The sequence below is a fragment of the Nerophis lumbriciformis genome, linkage group LG28 (genome assembly GCF_033978685.3).
Source record: "Nerophis lumbriciformis linkage group LG28, RoL_Nlum_v2.1, whole genome shotgun sequence".
Lineage (NCBI taxonomy): Eukaryota > Metazoa > Chordata > Actinopteri > Syngnathiformes > Syngnathidae > Nerophis > Nerophis lumbriciformis.
Window position 1 is genome coordinate 23,820,249 of NC_084575.2, and position 12,979 is coordinate 23,833,227.

At 40.5% G+C, this 12,979-nt stretch overlaps 1 protein-coding gene across 3 annotated transcripts in view; it reads right to left on the bottom strand.

The window, feature by feature from the left end:
- The window catches only part of frmd4ba (FERM domain containing 4Ba), a 95,457-nt gene that overhangs the window by 10,433 nt on the left and 72,045 nt on the right, over nt 1–12,979 (bottom strand). For 2 of the 3 annotated variants that reach the window (XM_061923937.1, XM_061923935.1), the window contains exons 12-23: nt 12,543–12,619; nt 11,953–12,091; nt 9,751–9,892; nt 9,533–9,666; nt 9,338–9,454; nt 8,960–9,185; nt 8,813–8,869; nt 8,580–8,715; nt 7,956–8,120; nt 4,620–5,377; nt 4,412–4,541; nt 489–691 (exon numbers count right to left, since the gene is read on the bottom strand). In XM_061923937.1, the coding sequence (XP_061779921.1) occupies nt 489–691; nt 4,412–4,541; nt 4,620–5,377; nt 7,956–8,120; nt 8,580–8,715; nt 8,813–8,869; nt 8,960–9,185; nt 9,338–9,454; nt 9,533–9,666; nt 9,751–9,892; nt 11,953–12,091; nt 12,543–12,619 (2,284 nt within the window). The remainder of the gene's footprint in view (nt 1–488; nt 692–4,411; nt 4,542–4,619; nt 5,378–7,955; nt 8,121–8,579; nt 8,716–8,812; nt 8,870–8,959; nt 9,186–9,337; nt 9,455–9,532; nt 9,667–9,750; nt 9,893–11,952; nt 12,092–12,542; nt 12,620–12,979) is intronic. The other variant, XM_061923936.1, reaches the window with a different exon arrangement.

A 12,979-nucleotide genomic window follows, 5' to 3' on the forward strand; every position in this document is an offset into this window, starting at 1 on the left:
CAATGCAACAGCAAGTAGCACACAAATACACATAATCATCAATTGCAACAAAGCTCAGGGGTCACATTTTCCCTCTGCCACTTAAGTGCTTACAAAAATCTGCAAGAATTAAAAGAAAGTATTTTGGGTAATTTGCCAATAAACAACATATGACAACTATTTTGGGAACAACATCTTTGAATTTTGGGTTTGGTTATTTTTGCTTGATATCCAAAGACCCCAATAGGCCACACCCTCTTTCATGGCTTTAATTGGCACGGGGGGCCTCTGTCGAGTCCATGAAGACATTAGAAAAAAACAAGCACACTGCAGAGGAATGTGACCACTGGATGACAATATGCCAACCACAGTAGGGCAGACATGTTGTGTTGGGGAAGCCATGCAGTCACCTCGTCATACACGACACTGAGAAGCCGGTGAAATATCTCAGGTGCAAAGTTCACTTCAAGCAGCGAAAACACAGACTGCGGCCACGGCTGTTTACTTACTATGAGCTACAAGGGGCACCTTAGTGAGCCTGAGCCCTCTGGAGGCCGCCGACCTTGTTCGGTAGCCAGTGGAGTAGGAAGAGGAGAGAAGGGAGGAGGGGGTGGAGGAAACTGGAGAGGAAGAACTTGCGGGGAAAAAGATGCAGCCTCCCCGGCCGTCAGGGCTGCGCCACGGACCGTTAAAAATCTGCGAGGTGCCGTATCTACGAGAAAGTCAGCCCAGTGGACATTTAAGGGGAAGAAGCATACTTAACAGGGATGTTCCGATCAGGGATTTATGCAATATGATCACATGTTTTACCTCTAAATGTTTTTGTTTGTCTTTGGGGAGTGTTATTGACAGTTAACTAATAATAATAATGGATTAGATCAGTGGTTCTTAACCTTGTTGGAGGTACCGAACCCCACCAGTTTCATATGCGCATTCACCGAACCCTTCTTTAATGAAAAATAAAATGTTTTTTTTTTCAAATTCAAGACAAAGTTATATGTTTTTGGTAACACTTTAGTATGGGGAACATATTCTAAGTAACAAAGACTTAATTTAGAGTTTTTTGGACACTAGGGGAACATATTCTAAGTAACAAAGACTTAATTCAGAGTTATTTGGTTAGGGTTAGGCTTAGAGGGTTAGGGCCAGGGTTAGAGGGTTAGGGTTATAATAAGGCCAGTCGTTTAAAGCATTAATAAGTACTTAATAATAATAATAATAATAATACCTGGGATTTATATAGCGCTTTTCTAAGTACCCAAAGTCGCTTTACATGTAGAACCCATCATTCATTCACACCTGGTGGTGGTAAGCTACTTTCATAGCCACAGCTGCCCTGGGGTAGACTGACGGAAGCGTGGCTGCAATTTGGGCCAACGACCCCTCCGACCACCACCTATCATTCATCATTCAATTCACCGGTGTGAGTGGCACCGGGGGCAAAGGGTGAAGTGTCCCGCCCAAAGACACAACGGCAGCGATTTTTGGATGGTAAGAGGCGGGGAGCGAACCTGCAACCCTCAGGTTTCTGGCACGGTTGCTCTACCCACTACGCCATGCCGCCCCAATAATGACTAGTTAAGAGCCAATATGTTACTAATTTGCATGTTAATAAGCAACTAATTAATGGTGAATATGTTCCCCATACTAAAGTGTTACCATGTTTTATTACTGGTGCACAAAATGAGCCGTGCATGAACATCACCTTGTTCAAAGAACAAAACCAACACAGTGCATGAACCCACAACAAACTACACACCTGCAAATCAGTGTGACTTCTGCTGTTGCCGTATCCGTAATACGCCCGATAGGGAGAAGTTTTTATTTACACGATGAGTCGGGTGTGTCTTGACCTCCGCCGAACCCCTGAGCCCGACTCACCAAACCCCTAGGGTTCGATCGAACCCAGGTTAAGAACCACTGGATTAGATTTATATAGTACCGTATTTTTCGGACTATAAGTCGCAGTATTTGTCATAGTTTGGCCGGGCTCCAGTGCGACTTATATATGTTTTTTTCCTTCTTTATTATGCATTTTCGGCAGGTGCGACTTATACTCCGAAAAATACGGTACTTTTGTAGACACTCAAAGTGCTTCATAGAGAACTGAATACCCATCAGTCATTCACTCCACATTCACACGTTGGTGGCGGTAAACTACCGTATTTTCTGGAACATAGGGCGCACCAGGTTATAAGGCGCGCTGCCGATGAGCGGGTCTATTCAGGTCCTTTTTTCATACAAAAGGCGCACCGGATTATAAGGCGCATTAAAAGAGTCATATTATGATTTTTTTCTAAATTTAAAACACTTCTTTGTGGTCTGCATTAAAAAGAGTCATATTATGATTTTTTTCTAAATTTAAAACACTTCTTTGTGGTCTACATAACATGTAATGGTGGTTCTTTGGTCAAAATGTTGCATGGATTATGTTTTACAGATCATCTTCAAGTCGCTTTCTGACAGTCGCTTGAGGATGCACCGTTTTGTGGGCGGTCTTATTTACGTGGCTCACCTTCGACAGCGTCTTCTCCCCGTCATCTTTGTTGTAGCAGTGTAGCGTGCAAGGACGGGAGCGGAAGAAGTGTCAAAAGACGGAGCTAACTGTTTTAATGACATTCAGACTTTACTTCAATCAACAACGGAGCAGCATCTCCTCCTCCGGAAACAACAACAAGGCCGGAATTGTGTCCCGTGAAAAAACGTCCAACCGGAACTCTCTAATAGCTAAAGTTCCGTGGGTGAATTATGTAAACTCACTACACTGGTAGTTTTTAGCGCTTCCATAGCGAGATATAAGTTAAAACTTTACACTACTTTGTATTAGAAATGGCAACAGCGGAGGATTAATGTCCCATAACAAGAAGATAGAGAAAAAGAAGAAGCTTATCGACTACGGCATCGGCAGGGACTACAATTTTCTACTTCAACAGATCTCAAATACACTACAGCAGTTACCAGAAGGTAAGAAAAGTTGGTTATATTGTGAAACAAAACACCAGATAATATGGCTGCTAATGGGTGCCATTTTTCGGTCCTTATACACACACCATAGTAATACTTGAATCTCTGACAATACCATCAAGCGGTGCGGCTTCAAAGTCGTACTAAAACATTTTGACAGATTTTTGAGTACCGTGTGTAATGTTCTTTATTTTCAATGGAACATTTAAAGTTTGTTTACTGCCATGGGTCATGTTGCAGTCTACACGTATCTCTTATGTGTGACTACCATCTACTAGTCACACTTATCATTACACCATGTACCAAATTAAATTGCTTCGAGGTCGGTAAGCACAACCAGAATTATTATTATTATTGAGAAACTGAAAGGATTTTAAGTGCGCCTTATGGTCCGAAAAATACGGTACACTGTAGTGACCGACGGACGCGTGGTTGCCAAGTTGCGCCTACGGCCCCACCAAACATTCATTCCCATTCATACACCAGTGTGAGCGGCACTGGGAGCAAGGTGGGTGAAGTTCCTCGCCCAAGGACACAACAGCCGTGACTCGGATGACGGAAGCTCAAGTTGCTGGCACGGCCGCCCTACCATCTGAGCCAGGCCATCCCGAGTACCTTAACCTATTTTATTGCATACAATTGTTTGAGCGACACAAAGTTAATATGATACACATTAACTAAACAAAATCCAAAACTATCTATTACTTATTGAATTCATGTTTGCCTTCAAAGTTCTCCTGTGTCCAGGGACTGAATTTGTAAACAATAACACAAACAAGTTTAAAAAAAAGAAGATTTTGAGGAAATAAAAATATTGATCTAATCATACTAGTGTTGCTCATATACTGATGTTACTCTTGTTATTGACACCACTAATTTATGACACTCTTAACTCTGAAGTTTCTGTTAAAAGCTGCTTACTTTCTGCTGTAACACTGTTCCATCTACACTTGAACTTTACTAAGCACTTATTTCTGCAGTTGTTTCGAGCTATCTTAGCATGCCTGCTCCTCCTTGCTCTTGGTGTGTAACATGTTTTGTCCTGTTCTAATTCTTGATAAGGTTACATGAGGAATTGTTGTTTGTTTGCCGCAGTCGAGGTGATTATTATAAACTTCGGCATTGAAAGCTATTGATCGGCAACAACAATCAAGTACTTTTACAATACAATCTTCCGGTACTAATTGGTGGCCGATCGATTGGCACATCCCTAAGACTTAAGCCCTGAGGAATCACTGTTGGAGTGCACAGATCCGATAATCCCTGCTGAGCCATGCTGTCATGCAACAAGGTGGAAGACTGCATATCCATCCATTTTCTATACATTCCTGCACACGATAGTTATGTGTAGGTGATAATAGCCCCAAACCTCATCTTCTACGTCCAACACTAATTGATTGCAGATCGTTTAACTGTTGCATTTGGCTCTTAGTCAAAAAAGGAGATGAATCCAAGTTTTACTTCTTACCTGCTGAGAGTGGAGTGGTTGAAAGGAGCTGTAGTGTACTTGAAGGTCTGTGGCGTCTGCTTAGGCACGGCACAGTCCAGTATACTACGACTGCTTATGTGGCCGTGGTCGTGCCAGTTTCCAATTGAAGCTGAGGACATAGGAGAATGTCACATGTTAGCACTGAGCTCTCCTCGCATGTCAGCGCGGGATTAACTGATTGTCTAACCTGAGGAGTAGGAGAGGTTTCTGTTGTTGTGGCTGATGGGTGCAGGCATGGTCTGGTAGCTCACACTCTGCGTGGATCCTCGGTCGTAGTTGTACACACCCTGTTTGTAAGCCGTGTTGCGTTGGTACCAGCCTACCAAGTGCTTGGTTACAACTTCCTTCTGGAAATTTCTCGTCTGCTCTTCACTCCGGGGGCCCGGGCGGTTTCTAGGTGGCCTCAGTGTCGCGTACAGGTTCTGTGACGCGCCATCTATCTCATCAGTGCCGTAGCGGCTACGCGTGTCATGGGCACGATAAACTGCGTGCTTGGGATGGTGGGACGGATTAACGCTGTAGTGTCCTTCCGTCTCATTGCCGTACATGTGTACCCCACTGGAGTAAGGCTCTGGCTCCATTTGGCCAGGAAACCCTGCCAGGTAGTAGGCAGTTGTGGTGGGTCGGGCCCGGGGATGGTAAGCGTAACAGTGGGTCTCCGGTTGAGCCAGGTTGGGCATGCTGCCAGTGTTGGCGTAAATATCTTTCTTGTGGCGGCCGCGCGTTCTACGTCTGTGGTTGTGGTTGTGGTTGCCGGGAATGACGTTCTCCACACTGGACTGGCTCGTGTAGGAGGAGCCATCGTCGAGTACCTCAGTGCTGTTGCTCCGTTGGGTTGGGGAAATCCTGAATGTAGGCAAGGGCGGTTCTGTCTCTGGTAGAAGCTGAGACTGGGACTCCAGACTCTCGCTCCGTTGGCGAAAATGCTGTGGAGCGTGCTCTGATCTAGAAGAGACACAAAGGTGTGGAATATTGTATTACTCTTTTAAAATACCACATTCAAAAGTAAGCAACAACAAAATTAAAAGTTTTAAAAGACAACTTAAAATATATTTTTTTTAAATTATTTTTTTTATCATTAGACACGTGGAGAAAAGGAAGAGAATCCATGAGAAGTGGATGGATAACTCTTTAGTAGGGCTGTCAAATTTAATGCATTAACTCATGAGATTAATTTACAAACTATGTTTAATCATATGCATTAGGGATGTCCCGATCCGATATTTGGATCGGATCGGCTGCCGATATTTGCCAAAAAATGCGTATCGGCAAGGCATGGGAAAATGCCGATCCAGATCCAGTTTAAAAAAAACTCCGGTCCGTGTTTTCCAACGCACAGATTTAAATAATACATTCCACTTTTCTGCTGCTCCGTATTTTCCGTTCCGCATTTTCCAGCACACCTTCAACACATCCACAGGCACGCAGTTGCTTTTAGCTGCTGGCATTACACGACAGGCTCTTCTCACTCTTTCCTGTGTCTCCCTCTCACAGACAGCGAGCGCACCTTCTTACACACGTCACATACTGTCACGTCACACGTCACATACGTATACGTCCTCCCCGAGCAGAGAGGTAGCAGCATGGCTAACGTTAGCTGTGATGCTAGCGCAGCCGCTAAGGTGCGCGCCTGCTCAAACGTCCTCTGCGCACGGCAAATCTATGCCACGCACAAAATCAATTTTCGACACACGGACACGACAGAGAAAACCGTTTTCGTCATCACTGTTCAAATATTGTAACGTCTGTCGAGACGCTTATCTCCGTTCGGTGCCACACACCCACACCATCAAAATGCTGAGGCAGAAATGTCCACATCAACACCGTCTGAAAAAATTTGTGATCTATTTAGTTGTGATTTCCTTCTCTGCATGAAAGTTTAAAAGTAGCATATATTAATGCAGTATGACGAAGAATGTTTTAATGTAGACATGCAAGCCTTAAAAGAAAATTTTGAAAATCAAGACTACATTTCCTGCAAATGGGTGCATTTCTACCCTATATTTTAACTTTAGATTTATTCTCATATCAAACTCTTTTGGCTGTCTTTTTGACACTTACATCTGGCGCCCCCCTCCACACCCTGGATTATAAATAATGTAAATAATTCAATGTGATTATCTTGTGTGATGACTGTATTATGATGATAGTATATATCTGATAGTATATATCTGTATCATGAATCAATTTAAGTGGACCCCGACTTAAACAAGTTGAAAAACTTATTGGGGTGTTACCATTTAGTGGTCAATTGTACGGAATATGTACTTCACTGTGTAACCTACTAATAAAAGTCTCAATCAATCAATCAAAACACATAGACTCATCATACTGCTGTGATTATATGCATCAAGTGTTCATTCAAGGCTAAGGCAAAATATCGAGATGTATATCGTGTATCACAATATGGCCTTAAAATATCGCAATATTAAAAAAAGGCCATATCGCCCAGCGCTAGTTTCAATGATGCCATTTCTGTTTGTCATGTATAATTTTGTCTATTTTGTGTTTATCCTTGAATAAACAGGTCAGTTTCTTGTTACCAACCATTGTGTATTATTCAAACTCCCCTAATTCAGCTGGCTAGTTGTTATCAAGAGTACTAAAACCCTTTTCAACATGATTCTGACAACTAAGTAGGCTAAATAACTTTAAACTTTAATACATGCTCGGATAGGCAAGTATCGGTCAGTATCGGTATCCGTATCGGATCGGAAGTGCAAAAACAATATCGGTATCGGATCGGAAGTGCAAAAACCTGGATAGGGACATCCCTAATATGCATTAATCATCCATGTCCAGTACAGGCCAAAAGTTTGGACACACCTTCACATTCAATGCGTTTTCTTTATTTTCATGACTATTTACATTGTAGATTGTCACTGAAGGCATCACAACTATGAATGAACACATGTGGAGTTATGTACATAACAAAAAAAATTGCTATAACAGAAAACATGTTTTATATTCTAGTTTCTTCAAAATAGCCACCCTTTGCTCTGATTACTGCTTTGCACACTATTGGCATTCTCTCGATGAGCTTCTAGAGTTATCACCTGAAAGGGTTTTCACTTCACAGGTGTGCTTAAAGCTCATCGAGAGAATGCCAAGAGTGTGCAAAGCAGTATCAATCAATCAATCAATGTTTATTTATATAGTCCTAAATCACAAGTGTCTCAAAGGGCTGTAATCATTGCAAAGGGTGGCTATTTTGAAGAAAATAGAATATAAATTATGTTTTCAGTTATTTCACCTTTTTTTGTTAAGTACATAACTCCACGTGTTCATTCATAGTTTTGATATATATCTCCAGGTAACAAAGTTTAAAAAAAAAAATACAGGTAGGTGGATCTCCTCCAGCGTCTTTAGCAGTGGACGTACAGGCCTTTTTTTTTTCCAGAAAGGTGGTACTCTCACAAAAGAAATTAAACAAAAACATATGCCCCCTGCAGAGGACGCCAGTTCTTAGGAGGGTACAGATGATTAAATATATATAATATTAGGAAATAAAAATATGACATACTTGAGCTGGGTGCTGCTGTAAGCATTGCGTGTGAGCATTGGAGTAGGAGGCATACTGCGTGCGTCACCCGGTTGTCTAGAAGCTATCGTGTATGGACTGCAGGGGCTTAATAAGGCACCGTGGTGACTGTGGGAGACTGGTTCCTGGATTTGACTGTAGATGAACCTGGAACACGGATAAGAATCATATTTCAGCACAGTGCCTTCTGTCAAGATATACACTCCCACCCTCTTTCCAAACTGACGAACCAAAGCGAAAGAACAACATGGCCTAGTCCTGAATTCAGCATTTAGGTCAGCATGCATCTTGACTGCTTAAAATGAGTTTACATCTGAAGGCAACACAGCAAGGAGCAGCTATTAAAACCTCACATATAGAGATTGTTGCTTCTTTACCAGCACTGATATGTGTTTAGTTCCTTCTATTTTTAAAACTGGTGCATTTGGGCTGATAAGAGGGATCTAATTTGGAGGAGGCAGCTGGTAGGAATGCAGCTCTGAAGCTCCTTTACAGACCCGTACAAGCTCCACACACACACGAACAGCAGTCAATGCACACACACTTAAAAATACGTACATTGATATATTCTACAGTGGAGCACAGGTGACAAGACAAGTTATATACCGGCTGTCGGTGTGTTGGTCATTAGTGGAAGCTCGTCTCTCTTTGCTGTAGTGAATCCTGAGAGTTTCTTCATGGTGGGATCTTGGGGAGTAATGGACTGATGTAGAACGCTGTCGCTGGGAACTGATGTCACCATCTGGAATGAAAAAAGAGCCCAGTTGAACCTGATGCATCCTTTAGAAACTGGAAATTAAACAGCACGTGACCACTGATGAAGATACTGTAGGTCTTACCTTCGTCCAGTGTGAAGCTGTCAGATAGAGAGCTAAGGTCTGATGGATTTAAATCATCTGGTGACAGAACACATAAAATGGGTCTTATAATTATGACATGTTTTACCAGCATTTTGAACAAATAGTCATGGTGGTTGTTTATGCTACCTAAGATCACAGAGGCCCTTTTGATGGGTTGTCTTCCGTTCTTCACCCTACAGTCGTTGAGCTTTATCTCAATCGCCTCCATTATTCTTTTTGCATCCTGGTAGTTGTTTTGCCTTTTTTTCTTCACCGCCTTGGTCATATCGCCCTCTTTGGTTAACTTATCGGCTGCTTGTACAAACTGCCGCTGCAAGGCTAATCTGCTTTCCAGGTCCCTTATATCTGGATCCTGCAGAGTAAAGCGCAAGAGGGTCAGTTACATTTCTCCCACAGGTTGCATATTCATATGAAAAATATATAATGCATGTAAAGGATTTTCCTGATTTCAGTGGGGAGTTTCCACAAACACGAGCAATAAAGACAAGGCGATATTGTCCTCACCTCATTATAAGGGAAAAGGTCTTCGAGCTTGAATTCTGTCCCAACACGTCGTCGTACCCGAGGGGCTTTCTCGCCCGTGGCCAAGGGATATTCTTTAGGTAATGCGCCTGTAAGTTCCTGGAAATGAGAACAACAAACATTCAATGCACAGTAATCATTTACAGTAATTATGGAAGAAGAAGTTTAGTGGCTAACCGCTTCTCGCAGGCAGATCTTCTTAAGTTCTTCAAGTTTTTGCAAAAGTGTGTCTTGAAGGCTCTTCTCTTTCTTTTTCATCTCGGCAATTTTCTCTCTCTTCTGCTCCTCGGCCACGTCAGAGTCCGCAGAACCTGTAAGAACACGTATGATTACCCTACAAATAAAGTAGACGTACTGCACATATGAGACCGGTAAAGGATGAAACTGCGACTTACCAGCCGAGATGAGGCTTCCACTGCTTGCCATGATGAGCTGATCATTGCATTCGAGGCTGGTAAGTTTAGTGATCCGTAGGGAAGCAATTTCTGTGAGATCCATAGCAATGTCCCCTGAACTCCTTGTTGTCGTCATATTAGACTAAAAAAAGTTGCAAGGAAAGGAACAGAGTTACAGCATAGTGAAAAAAGGGAAGAAAAGAAAGGTGAAGGCGGCAATGGAAATATTTCATTTTGATAAATGCACATAGCGGTTGTCTCATTTGCATGCTGGGTATATCAACTGCTGTCTCATCAATCAGGTTAGGCTCCCTATTCCTGGATAAACACTGAAACTGCCTCTGAGACACAGTGGCTGGAAAAAACTCATTTGACTATAAACCAATTCTCTAATCTAGTTCCACAGCAAGAGGCAATATCACACAGAAATGTGCCTCATAAAACATATAAAAACATGAGAATTTATCTATTTTCTGACGACGGGGGGTTTTGAACAACATCTAAAAGAGTGGAAGTACAAGGAGGCTATAAAGCCCCTGTGCCTTGTTCTCATTATCTTTGCCTGGGTGGTTTAATAGTAAGTTTGTCAATTCCAAGCCTAACCCTGCACATTTTATGTATACTTTCCTTTTGAATGAGCACATTTTACCACAGTGCTAATTAAAAGGTAATTCCCCTGCATCCACCTTAAAGCCTCCACTCCATACACTGGAAAAAACTCACAATCTCACCAAGTATATATTTCTAATTTATAGGTAAATATCTAAACAAACTTAATACAAGTCACAAACCCCTGAATAGTAATTTTTTTAGGGAGACATAAGAAACATAAGAAAAAAAAAGACTACTTTTGAGCATCACATGTTTGTTATTGGACACAAAACGTCACAATACTGTACTAGTAAGTATAGCTAATAATGAGTTCTAATTGCTAATTTCAAGGTCTCTTTTAAGTTTTTAAAGCTTAAATAATATGTCTTATTTTAAGAAATCTTACCAAGACAATTTTGATTTGTTCCATTGGCAGATTTTTTTTGCTCATTATAAGCAAATATAACTTATAATGTTGTTTTTTGTACTCTTTTTAAAAGGGGCGTTTTTTCCTGTTTATAGCCTGATAATTAAATGCTGAGCACAGTAAACAGTATGGGTGTCAAAAAAAATCGATTTTCAAATGAATCGCGATTCTTATTTGTGATGATTCTTAATTGATTTAAAAAAAAATCAATAATCGATTAAAAAAACAAATATATATATATATATTAGGGCTGCAACAACTAATTAATTAAATCGATTATAAAAATAGTTGGCGATTAATTTAGTCATCGATTCGTTGGATCTATGCTATGCGCATGCGCAAAGGCAATTTTTTTTTTTTTTTTTTAATAAACTGCAATATGTACAAACAGCTGAGAAACAATAATCAAAATAAGTATGGTGCCAGTATGCTGTTTTTTTCCAACAAAATACTGGAAAGAATAGCAATGTAGTTTGTCTCTTTTATACGATTATTAATCGATTAATCGAAGTAATAATCGACAGATTAATCGATTATCAAATTCATCGTTAGTTGCAGCCCTAACACACACACACACACACACATATATATATATATATATATATATATATATATATATATATATATATATATATATATATATATATATTTATTTTTATTTTTTTATATCTAAATCTGTCCTGTCCAGTCACTCAGGAAAATCATATTGTTGTTGTAGATTCCCATATCTGTTGTACAGATTTACTTTAGAAAAGCAAAGCGTTGGTTACTTTTTGGGTAGAGATGTATTAAACAAAAACAGTTTTCTGTTAAGTAATACCAACATTTATCAGAGCTGCTTATGTATTTTATGAAGGAATGTAGTTAATCATAGAACTGGCACGCAGTGTTATTTAAAAAAAAATATTGATTCTGAATCGAGAATCGTTTTGAATCAAGAATAGATTCTGAAACAAATCGTTAACACCAAGAATCAAATCAAATCAAATAGTGTGGTGCCCAACGATTCACAGCCCTATTAAACAGCTCTTCGTGTGTATCATCATATCTACCACTACCCAGTGGCCCTCTTTCTATTACCAAGCCAATAACATACAACTATTTGGACACCTTAAAACTTGAGAATGTGAGAAATATCACAAAGGAAATATGGGATAGACCAAGAGTAAGACACAAATACTCACTCTGCTTTGCTTCCTGTCCAGGTAGAACTGGTGCTGACTGATGGCCATCACCCAAATAGTTTTAATCAAAGAATGGCTGGCATACCAGGAGTGAATGACAAGGCCAGCCTGCCCAAAGGTCCGCTTGTTCACTGTTCGACTGGAGAAGGTCAAAACATTCTGTATTTGTTTTATGTCAAACAAGGAATTACAATTGCATGAGAAATTGCCCAGTCAAAATGTCAGTCAAATAATTTAGGGTTTTCAATCACAAAATACTAGTGATATACAGTCATAGCTGCACCGTCAAACCTGCAAGTTTGTATATAATATTTTCGAAGTACATTTTTTAAGGAGTCAGATGTATTCAACAAAACCTTTGGTGTCTGTAAAGTAGCACATCTAAAGGCGAGGAGAAGAACAGAGGTCCTCATAACCCTTTCAAATACAGCAGCAGGACAACTCTTGTTTAACAGATTTCCGCAATTAAGACTGTGTCCCTTAAATAACAACCCACTGCAGACACCCTTTTCAATGTGCAGAGTTACAGCTATAGTCAGAACACAACAAAAGAGCCACAGAAATAATTTAGGATAGATCAACATGCTGACCTGTGCGGGTCGTTCACTTCCACTGCAAATTTCTTCTCTCGGAAATACAAATTCTCCAACTGCTTCCACTGGAACAACTGCAGTCAAAACAGTGAAAAAGGGGAAAGAAATATATACATGAGTATTTTATACATTAATCCCTGAGAGCCTGCGTCCTCTGCAGTGGACGTTTGTGTTTAGCATGTCACAACTATTTTTTTCACTCTAACTGACAAAAGAATTAGACCAAAAACAAAATGTCCTCTGCAAAGGACGCACGCACGTTGTAAGTGGATATAGAACTACAGTACATTACCAGGCATGTAGCTGACATATTTCTCACATGACATGATTAATAAAGTCAAAAGACAGTAGTAGGAAGAAAAATATTTGTAATTTTAAATAGGGCTGTCTAAATGATCATCACAACTCAAATGTTTCACGAGTCTGCTGCGCAG